At 43.7% G+C, this 14,625-nt stretch overlaps 2 protein-coding genes across 3 annotated transcripts; one reads left to right on the forward strand and one right to left on the reverse strand.

Annotated features, from left to right (window-relative positions):
• Window positions 1–1,043: 1,043 nt before the first annotated feature.
• ybx1 (Y box binding protein 1) lies at window positions 1,044–6,906 on the reverse strand. The gene is made up of 10 exons (XM_012835454.3): window positions 6,740–6,906; window positions 5,606–5,669; window positions 5,286–5,319; window positions 5,094–5,183; window positions 4,741–4,986; window positions 4,512–4,597; window positions 3,444–3,615; window positions 2,798–2,938; window positions 2,295–2,370; window positions 1,044–1,792 (listed from the first exon to the last, which is right to left on the reverse strand). The coding sequence occupies exons 1-9, from the start codon at window positions 6,825–6,827 to the stop codon at window positions 2,332–2,334; spliced, it is 960 nt and encodes a 319-aa protein (XP_012690908.1). The 5' UTR covers window positions 6,828–6,906; the 3' UTR covers window positions 1,044–1,792; window positions 2,295–2,331.
• A 1,192-nt stretch (window positions 6,907–8,098) lies between these two features.
• On the forward strand, window positions 8,099–14,419 carry LOC105907186 (eukaryotic translation initiation factor 5A-1). 2 transcript variants are annotated; one of them, XM_012835470.3, is made up of 6 exons: window positions 8,099–8,525; window positions 10,064–10,238; window positions 10,503–10,607; window positions 10,887–11,018; window positions 11,588–11,660; window positions 13,937–14,419. In XM_012835470.3, exons 2-5 carry the CDS (start codon window positions 10,071–10,073, stop codon window positions 11,648–11,650), a joined length of 468 nt encoding a protein of 155 aa, XP_012690924.1. In that variant the 5' UTR covers window positions 8,099–8,525; window positions 10,064–10,070; the 3' UTR covers window positions 11,651–11,660; window positions 13,937–14,419. The 2 variants fall into 2 exon arrangements, with proteins under 2 accessions (XP_012690924.1, XP_012690925.1); XM_012835471.3 differs by lacking the exon at window positions 8,099–8,525 and adding an exon at window positions 9,163–9,293.
• The last annotated feature ends 206 nt before the right edge of the window (window positions 14,420–14,625 follow it).

Consider the following 14,625-nt stretch of genomic DNA (forward strand, 5'->3'; position numbering starts at 1 on the left):
TAATAAAGTATCCATCTATCTACTCATGGTAGAGAATGTCTTCCGGTCGGGTTTACCCAACCAAGCCTCGTTTTCGTTTCAAAATGGCGGCGCGTGTGAATAAGGCGAATAGAAAATAAAATGTAATGGTCAGACACATCATGGTGACCAGCCAATCAAATTTTTCGATTGCTACAAAGGCAGACGTAATATCAGAAACATCCGCCGCTAAAGCCTTCTCTGGATTTGGTTGTTAGCAAGTTAGCAAGCTGTAAATGGATAAGTACTTCACTAAGCTTGGGCAGGTCTGTGTACCAAAGTGTTTTACTGACAAATAGTTGGTTTATGGGATTTGATGCCTCAGTTCCATTCATTGTGGTAATACAATTTTTATTTGTAAGCAGTTACTTGAGTATTGGGGAGCCTGTGCAAGAAAAGCTAAAGCTTCAAAATGACCTAGCTAAAAAGGCATTTTTGTGGTGCTTTTCAGCTCAAACTGCTGTGTGCATTTAAATGCTATAAAAGGGATTTCCCCTAACAATCACCTGCCACAAAAAAATAAATCTTACACTACTTTGTAGATAAAAAAAATCTTGTTAAATACGGAAAACAGCTTTAGTTTCACACGTGTGTGGTCGCTAAGCAGTTTTTTTTATTGCATCAGAATATTTTTGTATTAAACATGAGCCATGTTGCAATGGTAGCCTACTCTTAGGTTTGGTATATTATCTGTTCATGTAGAATTTTGTTGCCCACCATTCATATCCAAATGCCAAGCCCAGGATTACATCCTGTTAACACTAATCATTACGATTTCAAAGTATGTGATCGTAAAAGGGAACACCACTGGCGGACCCTTAGGACCTGGCTGCTTTGCCAAACCATTTTCAAAATTAATACTAATGAGTGAACACAGCCATAATGCATTAATATTTTCAACATTATACTTTTAGTTTACGACATTATATGCTATTGAGGTGAATTTATAAAAAGACAGGAGTTCTTTTAGTCATATCTTCCAACCACCTCCTCCAGTATCAAAAAGGACAACACCCTCAGGCTGATTGGTTTTGCACATGTATTTATTTCTTTGTACTAGACATTTTAGTAAACCGACAATTGCACAGTCCCCTCCTAAGAAAAGGGCATAGAAAAATAAGACATAGGAGGACCAAAATAAGAAAACAACAAAAACATAAAACAAATCAACCAGCTGGGGTATGATCACAACAAAAGGACAGGGGCAGAATACTTAAGCTTTTCCTAAAGGGGAAAAGGTGATGGCAGACTCCGTGAGCAAACCAGCACCCGAAACACACTCATGTCACTTTTCCACCCCCTTGTTGTTGAACTTAAAACAGCAAAAACAGGTCTGGTTGTCTTCTCAAATGCCCGCATGCGCCCAAACGATTAAATTAAACAAGTTGGTTAAATGGTTGGGACTTAGAATTCCCAAGGGCATCAGGGCAGGACTCAACTAGAGCAGTTCCTTTTTTATTTGCTTCCTTTTCTTTAAACATTTTGCTTTCTAAATCACACTTCTACACTGTCCAAACAGCATCTCCTTTGTGTTATTCCCCTTCACTAAATGGTTTCATTCTGGGGCTCCGGGAAAGGGGGAGAGGGTGATTGTGTGTGTGTGTGGGTATTGGGGGTGGGGGGTTTAACACAGGGCTTGGAGAGGACATGAACGTGTGTGAGCAGGAGGGGAGCATAGTGTGCACATTGAAGTGTGTGGTTATATGTGTGTCAGTATTCAGGGGGTTATGAGAGGAAAGGTGAGGTTTAACCCCCAGCACACGCACCGTGAAACCTAAGAGAACAGAGGCACAGAGCAGACACACACAAAAAGAGGAGAGGATGAGGGGGTGGGGGAGGAAGAGGGGAAAAAAGTTTGACAGTAAAAAAGACAGGTAAGAGCAGGATACTGACAGACTAAAAGTAATTAAATGAAAAACTCACAACCTGCCATTACAAGAGTCAGGCGACCTCACTGGCATTTGGACATTCAATTTGACATGCAAATTACACACCTGCAATCACAGGTGAGTCTTAAAACAGACGCCTTGATTTAGTCAAATTGAATCCCATTTGAACAACTCACTTGAATTTTTGAACTTTGATCGAGGCATCATTACACAATCTCACCGTGTCTGCTAACCTACATCTACCTTCACCATCACAAATGGGGCAAAATTTCCACTGACAGAACAGACCACAACTCCTTTCATTTGGCACTTGCAGCTGCTAAAGAAAGTAAAGGAAAAACTAAACTCCACTCCACCAGCCTTCAAACATAAACACGAGTGCCCCACCTCTTTCTGAGGTCATGTGATGCGGTCCACTCATGAGTCACTCCGAGGGGGCGGCAGCAGCTGTGGTGGCAGGTGTCTGCAGAGAAGCAAGTCATGAGTGGGCATTACTGTACAGTGGCAGTGAGCTGCTAGATCATGTAGTTCTTCAGTAGCAAGTTCTTCAGTTTTAAAACTGCTGGTAGTTAAGTAATACAGGTCAGACAGACAGACAGTCAGTGCTATGAACGTCATCAGAAACCACAGCAAAAACCTGAGCATAAACACATCAAACAAACCTGATTTTGGGAATGTCAGTTTGCGACCAGTCAACTTAACACCATAACTAAATAAATTCTAATTGCCACAATAATTAAAAGGTTGAGTCCTTTGAGCACATTCCCACGTGAGAATTTGACAAAAAGCATAATGGATTATAATCAAAGAGAGTTTTAAGCTTCATTATGGCTCCCAAGACCAGAGACCAAGTACAACAGATGACAACAGTGTGTTCACGGCCACCTCACCTCGGCTGGTTTAGGGGATGATCTGGGGGAAGTCTTTGGCGAAGGTTTGGGGGAGGACCGGAGTTCAGCTGCCTTGGGTGCTTGAACAGGGGAGCCTTGTTGTTCTTCTTTGGGTTTCTCAGTGTCCTGCATGGCAGCATCCTGCATGGCAGCAAAAGATAAATCAGTGCATGATGAGGAAGTGGAGTGAATTAGGAGTTAGGGAAACAGATTCACCCTTTTCCATAATCCATCTAAACTCATGCATTGACAAGTTATATCAGTAGCAGAAAAAGTAGTAGGCAAATACTAAATTGTCAGTTTTAATTTTACAAATCCGCTTGAAAACAGTGACAGGACAATATAACGAAGGATTACAGAATGAAATTCGGTTTTTTTTTAAAAGTCAGAAACAAACGCACACTTTTCAGTTGTACTCTATGGAGGCACTATCTTTTTGGCCACAGAGTTGCCCCTAGTGGTTCAAACGAGAAATAACTGGCTGAGGCAAACCCTCCAAATCCTGACCCCTGGTCTAAACCAACATAAGAGAACCACACTACGAACACATCTGTGCCATATTTAAGTGGGTGAGATGACATCCACAGCGCTTCCCATTCCAATGTTCAGACAAAACTTTAACATCCCATGATCCATCGGAGCTCACTTTGGAAGTGGTGGATTCGGAATTCCTCTGTCTGCGGCGGCTGAACTGTTTTCGGGGTCTCTGGCCTAGCTCCCCATTGGTCTGGGGCTCCTTCAGGGTCTCCTTCGGGGCATCCGACTGACCCTCTGCTGGGGCCTGCTGCTCACCCTGGGGTGGGCGGGGCCGGAATGGTCTAGAAGGACAAAGGTGCCATCATAGCATCAAATGGGTTGATGAAACAGGACGGATTATAAGTGGATACAAACCATGGACTCGACACAAATGGCAATCAAACCAAAAACAGCAAAAATCACAGCTGTTCACCTGGGCCATTCTGAACCTACTAACAGACCCTGGACACGTATATATGTTGACAAGACTGAGGTCGACGACTTTGGCCATCTGGAATAACAAATCTCCTGCGACAGGGATGACACCGATAAGGTTACAGCCTTGGCAGGGATGTTTATCATGGAAAGGAAAGTAGTCGACTTGCTAGTCAAACGTCAAGAAATTGCAACACAACACATATCAAGACAAGCTAGTAAGTTATTACTGAAAGAAGCTAGCAGCAGGATCTAGTAATTGTAGTGCGAGTTGGTGTCGTAAAGCATTATGTAGTACTTGCGAGAGGTGTCGGACCCTATCCCCCTAAGTTACAATACCATGCAATACCAGGCGCCCTGTGGCAGTGGCACAGATGCTATTCTCTGTATTACAAGTCTGTACCACCAAAATTATTCTGAAGCTGTCATTTTAAAGTAAATTGTTACATAATGTTGCTTTATCCAAAACTTCTGGGAGACAGTAGTAGCACAAATGAACACCAGTTCAAGATTTTGCTGGACGGAGGAGCAGACCTCCTCCCATCTATGTTCACAGGAATTAACATTTCTGTTCATATTTACAGCAGTCCATTACTTGCTCCACTGCAGGACATACAGGCTTTATGAAATTACTCTACAAGCCACACTAGATTAACTAATAAAAAGGCAAAGATCAGCCTGGAGAGAATATCAAGAACATAAATAAGTACTGGAGGGCCTGTTGTACTGATCTCCACTGAATCACCACTACTTGTATGCAAACCTGCGGTATGGGGGTCTGAACTGTCGAGGTCGCGGCCTCTGCGGTCCACCCTCCACGGTCCCATCCTTCTGCTCTCCTCCATCACCCTGCCAGATAAATCACCACCTCAACTTCAGGACTGGGACCACCCACAACAGCATAATTTCTACACACAGACACATTTCTACAATGGCACAAACGTTAGGGTCCATTTTAAGTTGCAAACACCACCCGAAATGTTAATTCTCACATCTGTTTTCAGGCTGTCTGTACGTCTGCGTGGGCGTCTACGTCGAGGGACACCCTGCGGCCCCTCGTTCTCAGTGGTCCCCTCACCCTCAGACGTGGGGCCGCCGGAGCTCTCCCCAGACTTGTCCTGGCTGGGCCGCGATCCGCGCGGGTAGAAGCGCCTGCGGAAACGGCGCTTGTTCGGGGCGTAGCGACTGCCTTTGACCGGTACACCCCCAGGGCCAGTCACGTTAGCTGCCTCAGAGCCCTGGCCCAAAGCACACGAGCAACAGTTTTACTGCTGAAGAGAAACTCTTAAGATTTGTGCAAGGAAGATAGGGCCTAAAGGGACCAAATGTAGGGGGAGGATATTACTTTGGCTGCCTCCACAACATCGAACTCCACAATCTCGCCATCTCCCACACTTCGCAGGAATTTCCTTGGGTTGTTTTTTTTTATCGCTGTCTGGAAAGTCACATTTTCACATTTCAATGCCTCATGCCAAGAACATTAAAAAAAAAAAAGTCTAAAATTTACAAAAAATGACCCTAATCTTGTTAGTTTTACCTGGTGGACGAAGACATCCTCTTTGGTGTCATTTCTGAAAAAGAAGGCGATTCAAGGCCTGGTGTGACAGGTTTCGCACCAGAAAAGCAAAGGGACATGCAAACATCTGAGAATATGCCTGAGCAAGCGGCTAAACAGGAAAATTAGCACTTAGCCATTGGCTGCTTTCAGGAAGGGCTACAAATCAATGCAATCCGTTGCTCAACGGTCACCTATTCTTTAAACGCTTTTGTGAACATTGAGTGCATAAAGGGTTACTGGACCTGGCAGAACAGAAGAACAATTTTGAACAACCCTAGCATTCGCAGCCTTCACTTTACCTGTTGATGAAGCCATATCCATTGCGCACGTTGAACCATTTAACTGTGCCTTGAACGAGAGTGGCTGAAAGACAAACAGAGGAAGGGCGAAAATGAAGGAAAAGGTAAACCTCGTAAGTGGTTCATCAAATTAGCAACAGCCTGCACCTTATCAATGCGACTTTTATCGAATGCGATGGCACGGAGTTATTTGAACAACATCATGCCCATACGTAAATAATTAACTATAAACTTTGAGACTGTTCCTCTAACCTAGGTCAAGTAGGACACACTGTTCACCAGCGTAGTTGGACTGAAATGCCCAAACAGTAGCCAATGTAGAAACAGTCGTTCGTCAACACAATTAAGCGTCAATATTTGCAGTAGGCCACCTAAACATAACAAGCTAGATTTCACGCCTGAAAACCAAGCGTGATAAAAATGTATTTATTCAAATTAACGAAGTCAGCTTTAGATTAAATTAAAAGGACATGAATCATTACGCGGTCCCAATTAAATAACCTTCACCTGTATTCTAAGCCCTCCCACATCGAACACATAAGCAAACAGGAAACTGGTGCCAAATGTAGGGCACACTACACATATGCAGTAATTGGTTCCAGCACAGGACACGCGCTTTAACAGAATGCGCCAATTTCACGATTACGAAATATATGGGTCTCGCGTGTGGTTGTGTCACATTTAACTAAATTTCCAAAACAAATGTCACGAGTCAGATAGTATTGGGAATTCTTATAGTAATATCCCACATCCTATACACAAAGCAATCTGTGAAAGTGCCGCTTCAAGTACCCCATGTTTGATTAAAATGGGAAACGAAACCGAACAATACTTCTCAGTATGCTCTAATGTCGCACTACAAATCAAACATGGAACACGTGAAATGACGGTGTAATGTCAGCGCTAACTACTCGTGCTACAAAAGCCAGTCGGAATAAAAATGAATTGTGGAATAAGGTCTTACTGGATCAACACAGTAAAAAGCAAATATGTACTGAGTCATACTCTTGCGGCGTTGAGCTTCAAATTTAAAAGTCATAGGGCTAATTGAGAAAAGACTTGACTGTATTCCCACCTAAACTTTTGCACACTTTCCCAAGCCGTCAATCACAGCTAATGTTTCAGTTCCCCTACCTATCACTGTTCTCTCTGGTTGTGGGTCTTCTTCCACCGCTTCCACCGGTGCCGACGGTGGGGCGTCTTGCGCTTCTGCGTCGGTCATTTTCTTTCAGGGTTTGAGTCTCTCAAGCTGCCTCCCCCTCCCTACAACTCTTCCAACTTCACCCAGGCCGCCACCTCAAACTTTTTTATCTCAATTTCCCCACGTGAATGGGTGCAACAGCGTCACCCTCATTGGCCTCCGAACGACCAATCCGATAGCCCCATTGGTTTAACAGGTGCACGCGGATCTCGCGCGAAAAATGACTGGTAGCGGTATGGAATCTGAGTGATCAATTAGTGGTCAATATTGAAGCTACACAGTTGTGCAGACGTTGTTATGAAGGTTTATTTGGAAGATAACTTAATTTTGAACTTTCTGACATATTGTAAGTAGGCCTACAGGCATCGCAGTTGCAGTATGCCCAAATATGCAGGCCTACGTTATTGCATTGACCCTTTTAATTTCAATATAAAAAAACTAGAAAAATATCTAAAATACTTAAAGGAACCTTGGGGTTTCTCAGTTTGTGTCTCGCGCACTTCATATGACAGCACCTGTCACCCAGTTGCGGATATTTCGCCTCGTGCAGCCGTCAGTGATAAATAGACACACACTGCTGGTTCGTGGCCAAATCAGTCAGCACAAACAACCTAACCATGTACTGGACCCTGGATAGTGGGATGAAGAAGACCATCCCCTCTGTCTCTGGCCCCCGTTATACCTCCCAACCTCGCCCTGGCCCTCCACTCATAGGTCAAGGGCTTCAGGTTTCATGCGACTAAATTTAACCGTCCCACAAACTGAGTTCCTCGGGGCCAACCACTAGGCCACGCCGTGCCCATATTCATAATGTAACCTCGAACAAATAAGAATAAACAAATTGGATAACATCTCTAAACAGCTTTAGATTTTAAAAATCTATTTAGATTTTGCTTGACAAATGCCCATCTCGCAGCACATTGAGTTTTATAGAGTTCAATCTCACATTGAGAATTCTGACCTAATGTGTTTGCGTAATTTACGCTGAGGTTTAGAGAATTCGGCTCAACCACGTGCGTAAAACTAGGGAATATGCCTGCTTGAATGAAAGGAACGTCGGTCGATCCTCAAATGCCTAAAAATGTGATGGCCTGGGCGTCTGTAGACAGCCTCAGGACACCTAAATCAATTTACGCCTTTTTATAAGCTTTACGCCTCAGCCAGCAATCACTTTCAGACAGAGCACAACGTTATGAGATAATTCTGTCTGACATGAGGCACTGAAGCTTTGCGCGTTCGCGTCGGTCGGAGCTGCGCCCTACGCGCGCCAGTCGTCTCCATTGAACGGTTGAGGGTGAATGCGCTTGCGCAGTAAGGAGGAAACTGCTGAGGCTCATGTCATGGGCATTTGGATGACTGAGTGCGGGTGTGAGTGAGTGAGTAAAGTGAGAGAGCGTGAGCGAGAGAGGGTATTGCGAGTTTCGGCTTGACATTTTAGGCTAGCGACTGTCCCTGCCCGGGTATCATTGTCAGTGGCTCGAACGTGCATTCAAAGGGGGGGTACGACGGGGTATACGTATCGAGTGGAATGAAAGAAGCCTAAAGCGGGCTGAATTTAGAGAACGGCCACGACAGGGGCACCGCGGCAGGAGACAGCAGCCAGACAGAAAGGGGACTGAGAGGGAGAGAGACGTGCACGTAAAGAGGAAATCGGAGGGTCCAGTTGACAGTTGTCGGATAGCCCTTTTAGAGTCTACAGAAGGAAAGACTGTGGACAGGGTAAGTGACTCATGAGACCTCTGAAATACCGGGCATTATCACGCGTAAGGATAGCCTCCTTCTGCCCCATGCTCATATGAACCTGTCATTTTGTGGTGTCACACTGAACGGACTATTTCAAAACTTATCTAAATAGACACATTTTAAAGGGGTTTGTAAATTGGGTGTCTAATTTGGCCGTGTCATAGCATCTGACTTCTTTAACGGCATGGCCACGGAACTCGACTCTCAAGCCATTTCTTTTCGATCAACGTATCTTACAATAGAAATTCATATGCAATAGTTGATGTGGTAAGACGATAAAAGCATGTTTTAATCAAAGATCAATTAACTTAAGATGTAACTCAAGGCACCAGGGTCTAGGCATGCAGTGGGCTGCCTCGCGCACCGGGGTAGCGCACTATAGGCGACATCGTGGACGACTTCATCTCTGAATTGTCAAATTAATAGACACTATATATTTCGAAACTCGAACTATGCTATCTGTGACGTATATGTGCCATGCTTTTACGTTGACAAAACTACATCTGTCGCACCTGCTTAGTAACGGTAGCTCCCATGTCGGTGGGCCTCGGAGCTTGAGGAGTGCGCATGTTATCAGTGCTGCCGTCACTGGCGGCCCGTATGCGCGCAGCCGTGTGTGCCAACCGGAGGCTTGGTGTGGCGGAGGGGACTTGTGCCAAAATGGAACGTGGTGGTCGCCTGTTAAACAACAGTCATTAGCTGATATTTGCAACTGCGATAACTCGCAACTCTGAAACGGTTGAGGTGCGTGTTTATGTGCAAAACTATTCCAATGGCGACGTGGGTTTGCGTGTCAAGTACGGCGGATTAGCCGCTCTTGGTGTGAATCGGTGTCTGTCGCTCTTGATGTGGTTTACTAGTTATCTTAGAATGCATACGAACGTGATTTGAATGTCTTCTGTAGTTGTTTATTCGTCACGAATATTTGCTTTCTGAAATACGTGCAATAATTATTGTATGTGTTAATTAAGTGGTCGATCAGTTTATTTGTTGCGATCTATTTTAAACTCAAGTCATGGTTCCCCATGCGCGCGTGGAGCCAGCAGCATGACTCGACGATTGGGCCGCAATACAGACGTTTACGGACCTTTAAACGCACCGAACCCTTATTATGTTGAATAGAGTTGAGACCTGTATTCTGCAGCGTTGTTACTTCATCATCCGAAGTTCATGCATTACATGTATTTGACGCTGGCAACGTGTCTGGTCCCGTTAACAGGTGCCATATATCTGTTGCCTTATTTAGCACTCTCAGTGAACGTCAGTGGACCAGCAGACTGCTTAGAATGAATGAAGTCCTATGGAGCTGACTGAATAAAAAACAAAAAATAAGTGCAATAATATCGTTATAACTGCATCTTAACTTCACGTTCTGCATATCTGATGCAGAGTGCCCTTACATTTACACTGAAATCATGAAAGGCTCCCCTGATTCCTATTTCTCAGTAGTATGTTATGCTGATCGGAAAAAAGGTTAAATAACATCTTGCCTCCTCTTATTCCCCATGTTACAGAACCAACATGGCAGATGCAGATTTGGACTTCACATCAGGCGATGCAGGGGCTTCTTCAACCTTCCCCCAGCAGTGTTCCGCCCTGCGCAAAAATGGCTTTGTGGTGCTGAAGGGGCGACCCTGCAAAATTGTGGAGATGTCAACCTCCAAGACTGGCAAACATGGCCACGCCAAGGTTAGCACCACACCATGGCGGCATGGTGTGATTGTTGTTCATTTGGTGATGTGTGGTTAGATATGAATGGCAGAAGTGTCTGGAACATAAACAGGGAGGCTGCATGTGTGTGAATCGATCTCGCAGAACACCATTCATGTCGATACAATGCAACACAAAGGGCGGAAACAATGAGAAGAAAGGCTGAGATGGGCAGAAGCTTCCATTGGGCCTGTACTGCTGCTGTGAGTGTGTCACGTGATTGTTGTTGATTTGTGTGCACAGGTCCACATGGTGGGTATCGACATCTTCTCTGGAAAGAAGCATGAAGATATCTGTCCTTCCACGCACAACATGGATGTCCCAAACATCAAGCGAATGGACTACCAGGTTTGCAGGATTAAAGCCAAACAGTTTGAAAGTGTATCTCACTAGAAATATATAATGGCCAATATCGTATGATCAGCATATGAAATACATTTTTATGTTTTACAAGTGCGTGTAGATTACATTTCTAAAAATCGTAACTGAAATGATTTTAAATTAAGGTATACATAAAGTTGTTATCCTTTCTGTGAACCAATAGTAAAAGTTGAGAGAATCTCAAGATGGACCACTCACTCGTACTTCTCCTTTCCCTCTCCTCTCCCCCTTGCATGCCCTTTCCAGCTGATTGGCATCACGGAGGGGTACCTGTCTCTGCTCCAGGACAGCGGAGAGGTGCGAGAAGACTTGAAGATGCCAGATGGAGACCTGGGGAAGGAGATTGACAGCAAGTTTGATGGTGGAGAGGAGATTCTGGTCAGTCTCTTTGTTGGGGGGGGGGGGGGGGCTAAACGGGTAGCTATACGAGACCTTTGGCATATGCCTAATGTAGAGTTTGAGCTTGAGTGAAGTTATTTCACACAGTTTTCCTCAATGCAATTGGTTAAACCACATTCAAACTTTATGAGGTGTAATATTACCCAGTCTTACCGTTAAAGGTTCCTCCACCCCCTCCCAATGTTATAGAACTTCCATAGTGGAACAGTATGTTCTATGTTTGAGTATGTTCTCAAACATAGAACATACTGGGCCCAAACATAGAACATACTGGGCTCAAACATAGAACATAGTGGGCTCAAAGTTGTGAACTCTGAGTCAAAGTGACTCTGAGTCATCAGAATATTACACTCATTTGGTATATTGTAACCTGTTAAGGTTGTAATAGGAAGTTGCAACAAAGGGTTCTTTGAAAGTTTTTTAGATAGCATTGAATTTATGCAGTCCATGTCAAAAAGGTTCTATGTGAAATACTTCAAGAGAATCAACAATGAACCTTGTAGAAAAGTTGCATAGATGTGAAAAAAATGTGTTTCTGCATCTTCCAGATCACAGTCCTGTCTGCCATGAATGAGGAGTGTGCAGTGGCCATCAAATCCATGGCCAAATAAAGAGCTGCAGGTAATTACAACGCCCTGTGTGTGTGTGTGCGTGCGTGTGTGTGTGTGTGTGCGTGCGTGCGTGCGTGCGTGCGTGCGTGCGTGTAGAGATGGCTGTGGGGTCGGTGAGTATTAGAAAAGTACCAATGCTTCAGAGTTACTATCGTTGCTGGTGTGTAATCACTGGCATTTTGAAATGTTTCGTATTTCATCGTCTGTCAATGTGTACGTATATACAGTGCCCTCCGCAATTATTGGCACCCTTAGTGAATATGAGCAAAACAGGCTATAAAAAAATATGTTTTTGCTGTTTATCCTCTTGGTCTTTCACTCAGAATATTCACAAAAATCTTACCTTTTCATTGAAGTAAAATTATTGAAAGAAAAAAAACTGTTGACATTAAATAAATATTTTTCCCCAAAACATGTGTGCCACAATTATTGGCACCCCTAGACAAATCTTATAATTAAAATCTAACTGAAGTATATTTACAGTCATTTTTTACATTTTTAAGTTCACCTGTTTGATAAGGAAGTCTTAAGAGGTCAACCATGACTTCCTGTTCCACTGGCGTACAAATATGAGGTGACACAGGCCAAATTCCATTAGTCATTCATCACTATGGGAAAGACCCAAGAACACAGTGACGATGTGCGACAGAAAGTTGTGGAGCTGCACAAATCAAGAAATGGACACAAGAAAATCTCTAAAGAGTTGAAAATACCCATTTCCACTATCATGGAAATAATTAAGAAGTTTAAAGCGACAGGAGATGTTAAGAATCAGCCTGGAAGCAGACGTATGTGTACATTGACCCCACGCACCGTGAGGAGGATGGTTCGACTGGAAAAAGAATCTCCAAGGATCACAGCTGGAGAATTGTAGAGGTGAGTTGAGTCTTGGGGTCAGAAAGTCTCCAAAACTACCATCAGACGCCACCTACATCACCACAAGTTGTTTTGGAGGGTTGCCAGAAAAAAGCCTCTGCTGTCAATCAACTACAAACTAAAGCGCCTACAGTTTGCCAAATGTAAGTCAGACTTTCAATGGGGCCGAGTTATATGGTCAGATGAGACCAAAATAAAGCTTTTTGGCAACAAACATCAAAGGTGGTTTTGGCGTAGACAGAAACATAGCCATACAGAAAAGACCCCCATACCCAATGTGAAGTATGGTGGCGGATCTTTGATGTTGTGGGGCTGTTTTTCTTCCAAAGGCCCTGGACATCTTGTTAGGGTACATGGTATCATGGACTCCATCAAATACCAGCAGATATTAAATGAAAACCTAACAGCCCCCTCCAGTAAGCTTAAAATGGGCTGTGGTTGGACCTTCCAGCAGGTCAATGATCCGAAGCACACCTCAAAATCAACACAAAAATGGTTCACCGACCGCAGAATAAAGGTTTTGCCATGGCCATCACAGTCCCCCGACCTAAACCCCATAGAAAATCTGTGGGATGAGCTGAAGCCGAGTCTACAAACGTTGACCTCAGAATCTGAAGGATCTGGAGAGATACTGCATGTAGGAATGGTCTCAGATCCTGTGCCATGTGTTCACCAACCTCATCACGCATTATAGGAGAAGACTCCGAGCTGTTATCCTGGCAAAGGGAGGCTGCACAAAACATTAAATTAAGGGGTGCCAATAATTGTGGCACACATGTTTTGGGGAAAAATATTTATTTAATGTCAACAGTTTTTTTTTCTTTCAATAGTTTTACTTCAATGAAAAGGTAAGATTTTTGTGAATATTTTGAGTGAAAGACCAAGAGGATAAACAGCAAAGACATATTTTTTTATAGCCTGTTTTGCTCATATTCACTAGGGGTGCCAATAATTGCGGAGGGCACTGTATGCTGTTATGTGTGATGTAATTTATTGGTTTACCATTCAGTATGCAACACCCATAGCAAATAATGTGTAGAATTTATATTTATTATCATAAACTTTATGTTGTGCCTTTTTTGTATCCATTCTGTGAGAGGCAGCTGGTAATTGATGCTGTTTACTGGTCATTTAGTCAGTATACTCCAGTAACATGGTAATAGCATGAGAAAACAGATGTTAACCCTCTCTGCATGTTGTAATATTTCACTTATCTTCAATATTTCTGCTCATCTTCTATGATCTGTTTTCTTTTCCTTTTCTGTTTCGTGCTTTTGTATCCCTTGGCCCCCTCTACTTTTATTCTATACATCTTTTCCTTGCCCCCCCCCCCCCATCTGCCGCCGCCTCCTCCTCCTCCTCCTCTTCCTCCTCATCCTCCTCCTCCATGTGTTCCATCTGATGCCTCAGGGGCTTGGCGAGATGCACTGGACCTGGAAACAACTGAGAGAATAAGACCTCAGCAATGCTCTTCTCCCTTTTCTTTCTTTCTTGCCTCCTTCCTCTTCTTTCTTTCGTTCTTCGCAGCCTCTATCTTCTATCTTTCCCTCGCACGTTCTATGCTCACCCTTTGTTTGGAGGAATAGGGTTTGATAATTGGAAACTGAAAAAGAAAAAAAATATAAAAATATTCGCAAGATAGTTTACCTTTAGAATCCAATGCCACACTGAATGTTAGAAAACTGACAAAAACACACAAATGTACATCTTCATGGAGAAAGGAGAGACCGAGAATTGTGTGTCGGGGTGGGTTTCTCTCTTGTTCAGTCCATCCGTGTTTAGATGTCGTCTCGGCAGACACGGGAGAATGCTAGGGGTAGAAGACATGGGTACATTTTTTGTAAAGGCAACAAAGAATCGTGGGTGTCTACACTATAAACACGTCATTCTGTTCTGCTCTTTGTCTGGCTTGATAATTTCTTGTTCCTCCTGGAGATGTACATACATACCACACCTGTTTCTGCCACCGCCACCATGAACACAGACCCCTTCAGGGTCGCTTTGTCTGATATTAAGGTATTCACAACTGCTCACATGACGGGTTGAGTAGTCTTTAACTTGCGTGGAAAGACCACGTACTTCAAGACGGCATTTCACCT

This window comes from Clupea harengus, chromosome 18 (genome assembly GCF_900700415.2).
Source record: "Clupea harengus chromosome 18, Ch_v2.0.2, whole genome shotgun sequence".
In the NCBI taxonomy this organism is placed as follows: domain Eukaryota; kingdom Metazoa; phylum Chordata; class Actinopteri; order Clupeiformes; family Clupeidae; genus Clupea; species Clupea harengus.

What these genes read in the sequence shown, in the direction of transcription:
- LOC105907186 (XM_012835470.3), top strand. Translation starts at nt 10,071, where the DNA reads ATGGCAGATGCAGATTTGGACTTCACATCAGGCGATGCAGGGGCTTCT. An exon ending in TCAAGCGAATGGACTACCAG is followed by an intron (nt 10,608 to 10,886) that starts GTTTGCAGGATT and finishes TGCCCTTTCCAG; the next exon opens with CTGATTGGCATCACGGAGGG. An exon ending in ATGGTGGAGAGGAGATTCTG is followed by an intron (nt 11,019 to 11,587) that starts GTCAGTCTCTTT and finishes TGCATCTTCCAG; the next exon opens with ATCACAGTCCTGTCTGCCAT.
- ybx1 (XM_012835454.3), bottom strand. Translation starts at nt 6,827, where the DNA reads ATGACCGACGCAGAAGCGCAAGACGCCCCACCGTCGGCACCGGTGGAA. An exon ending in CAGACAGCCTGAAAACAGAT is followed by an intron (nt 4,598 to 4,740) that starts GTGAGAATTAAC and finishes TTTATCTGGCAG; the next exon opens with GGTGATGGAGGAGAGCAGAA. An exon ending in CATCCCCTAAACCAGCCGAG is followed by an intron (nt 2,371 to 2,797) that starts GTGAGGTGGCCG and finishes GCTTCTCTGCAG; the next exon opens with ACACCTGCCACCACAGCTGC.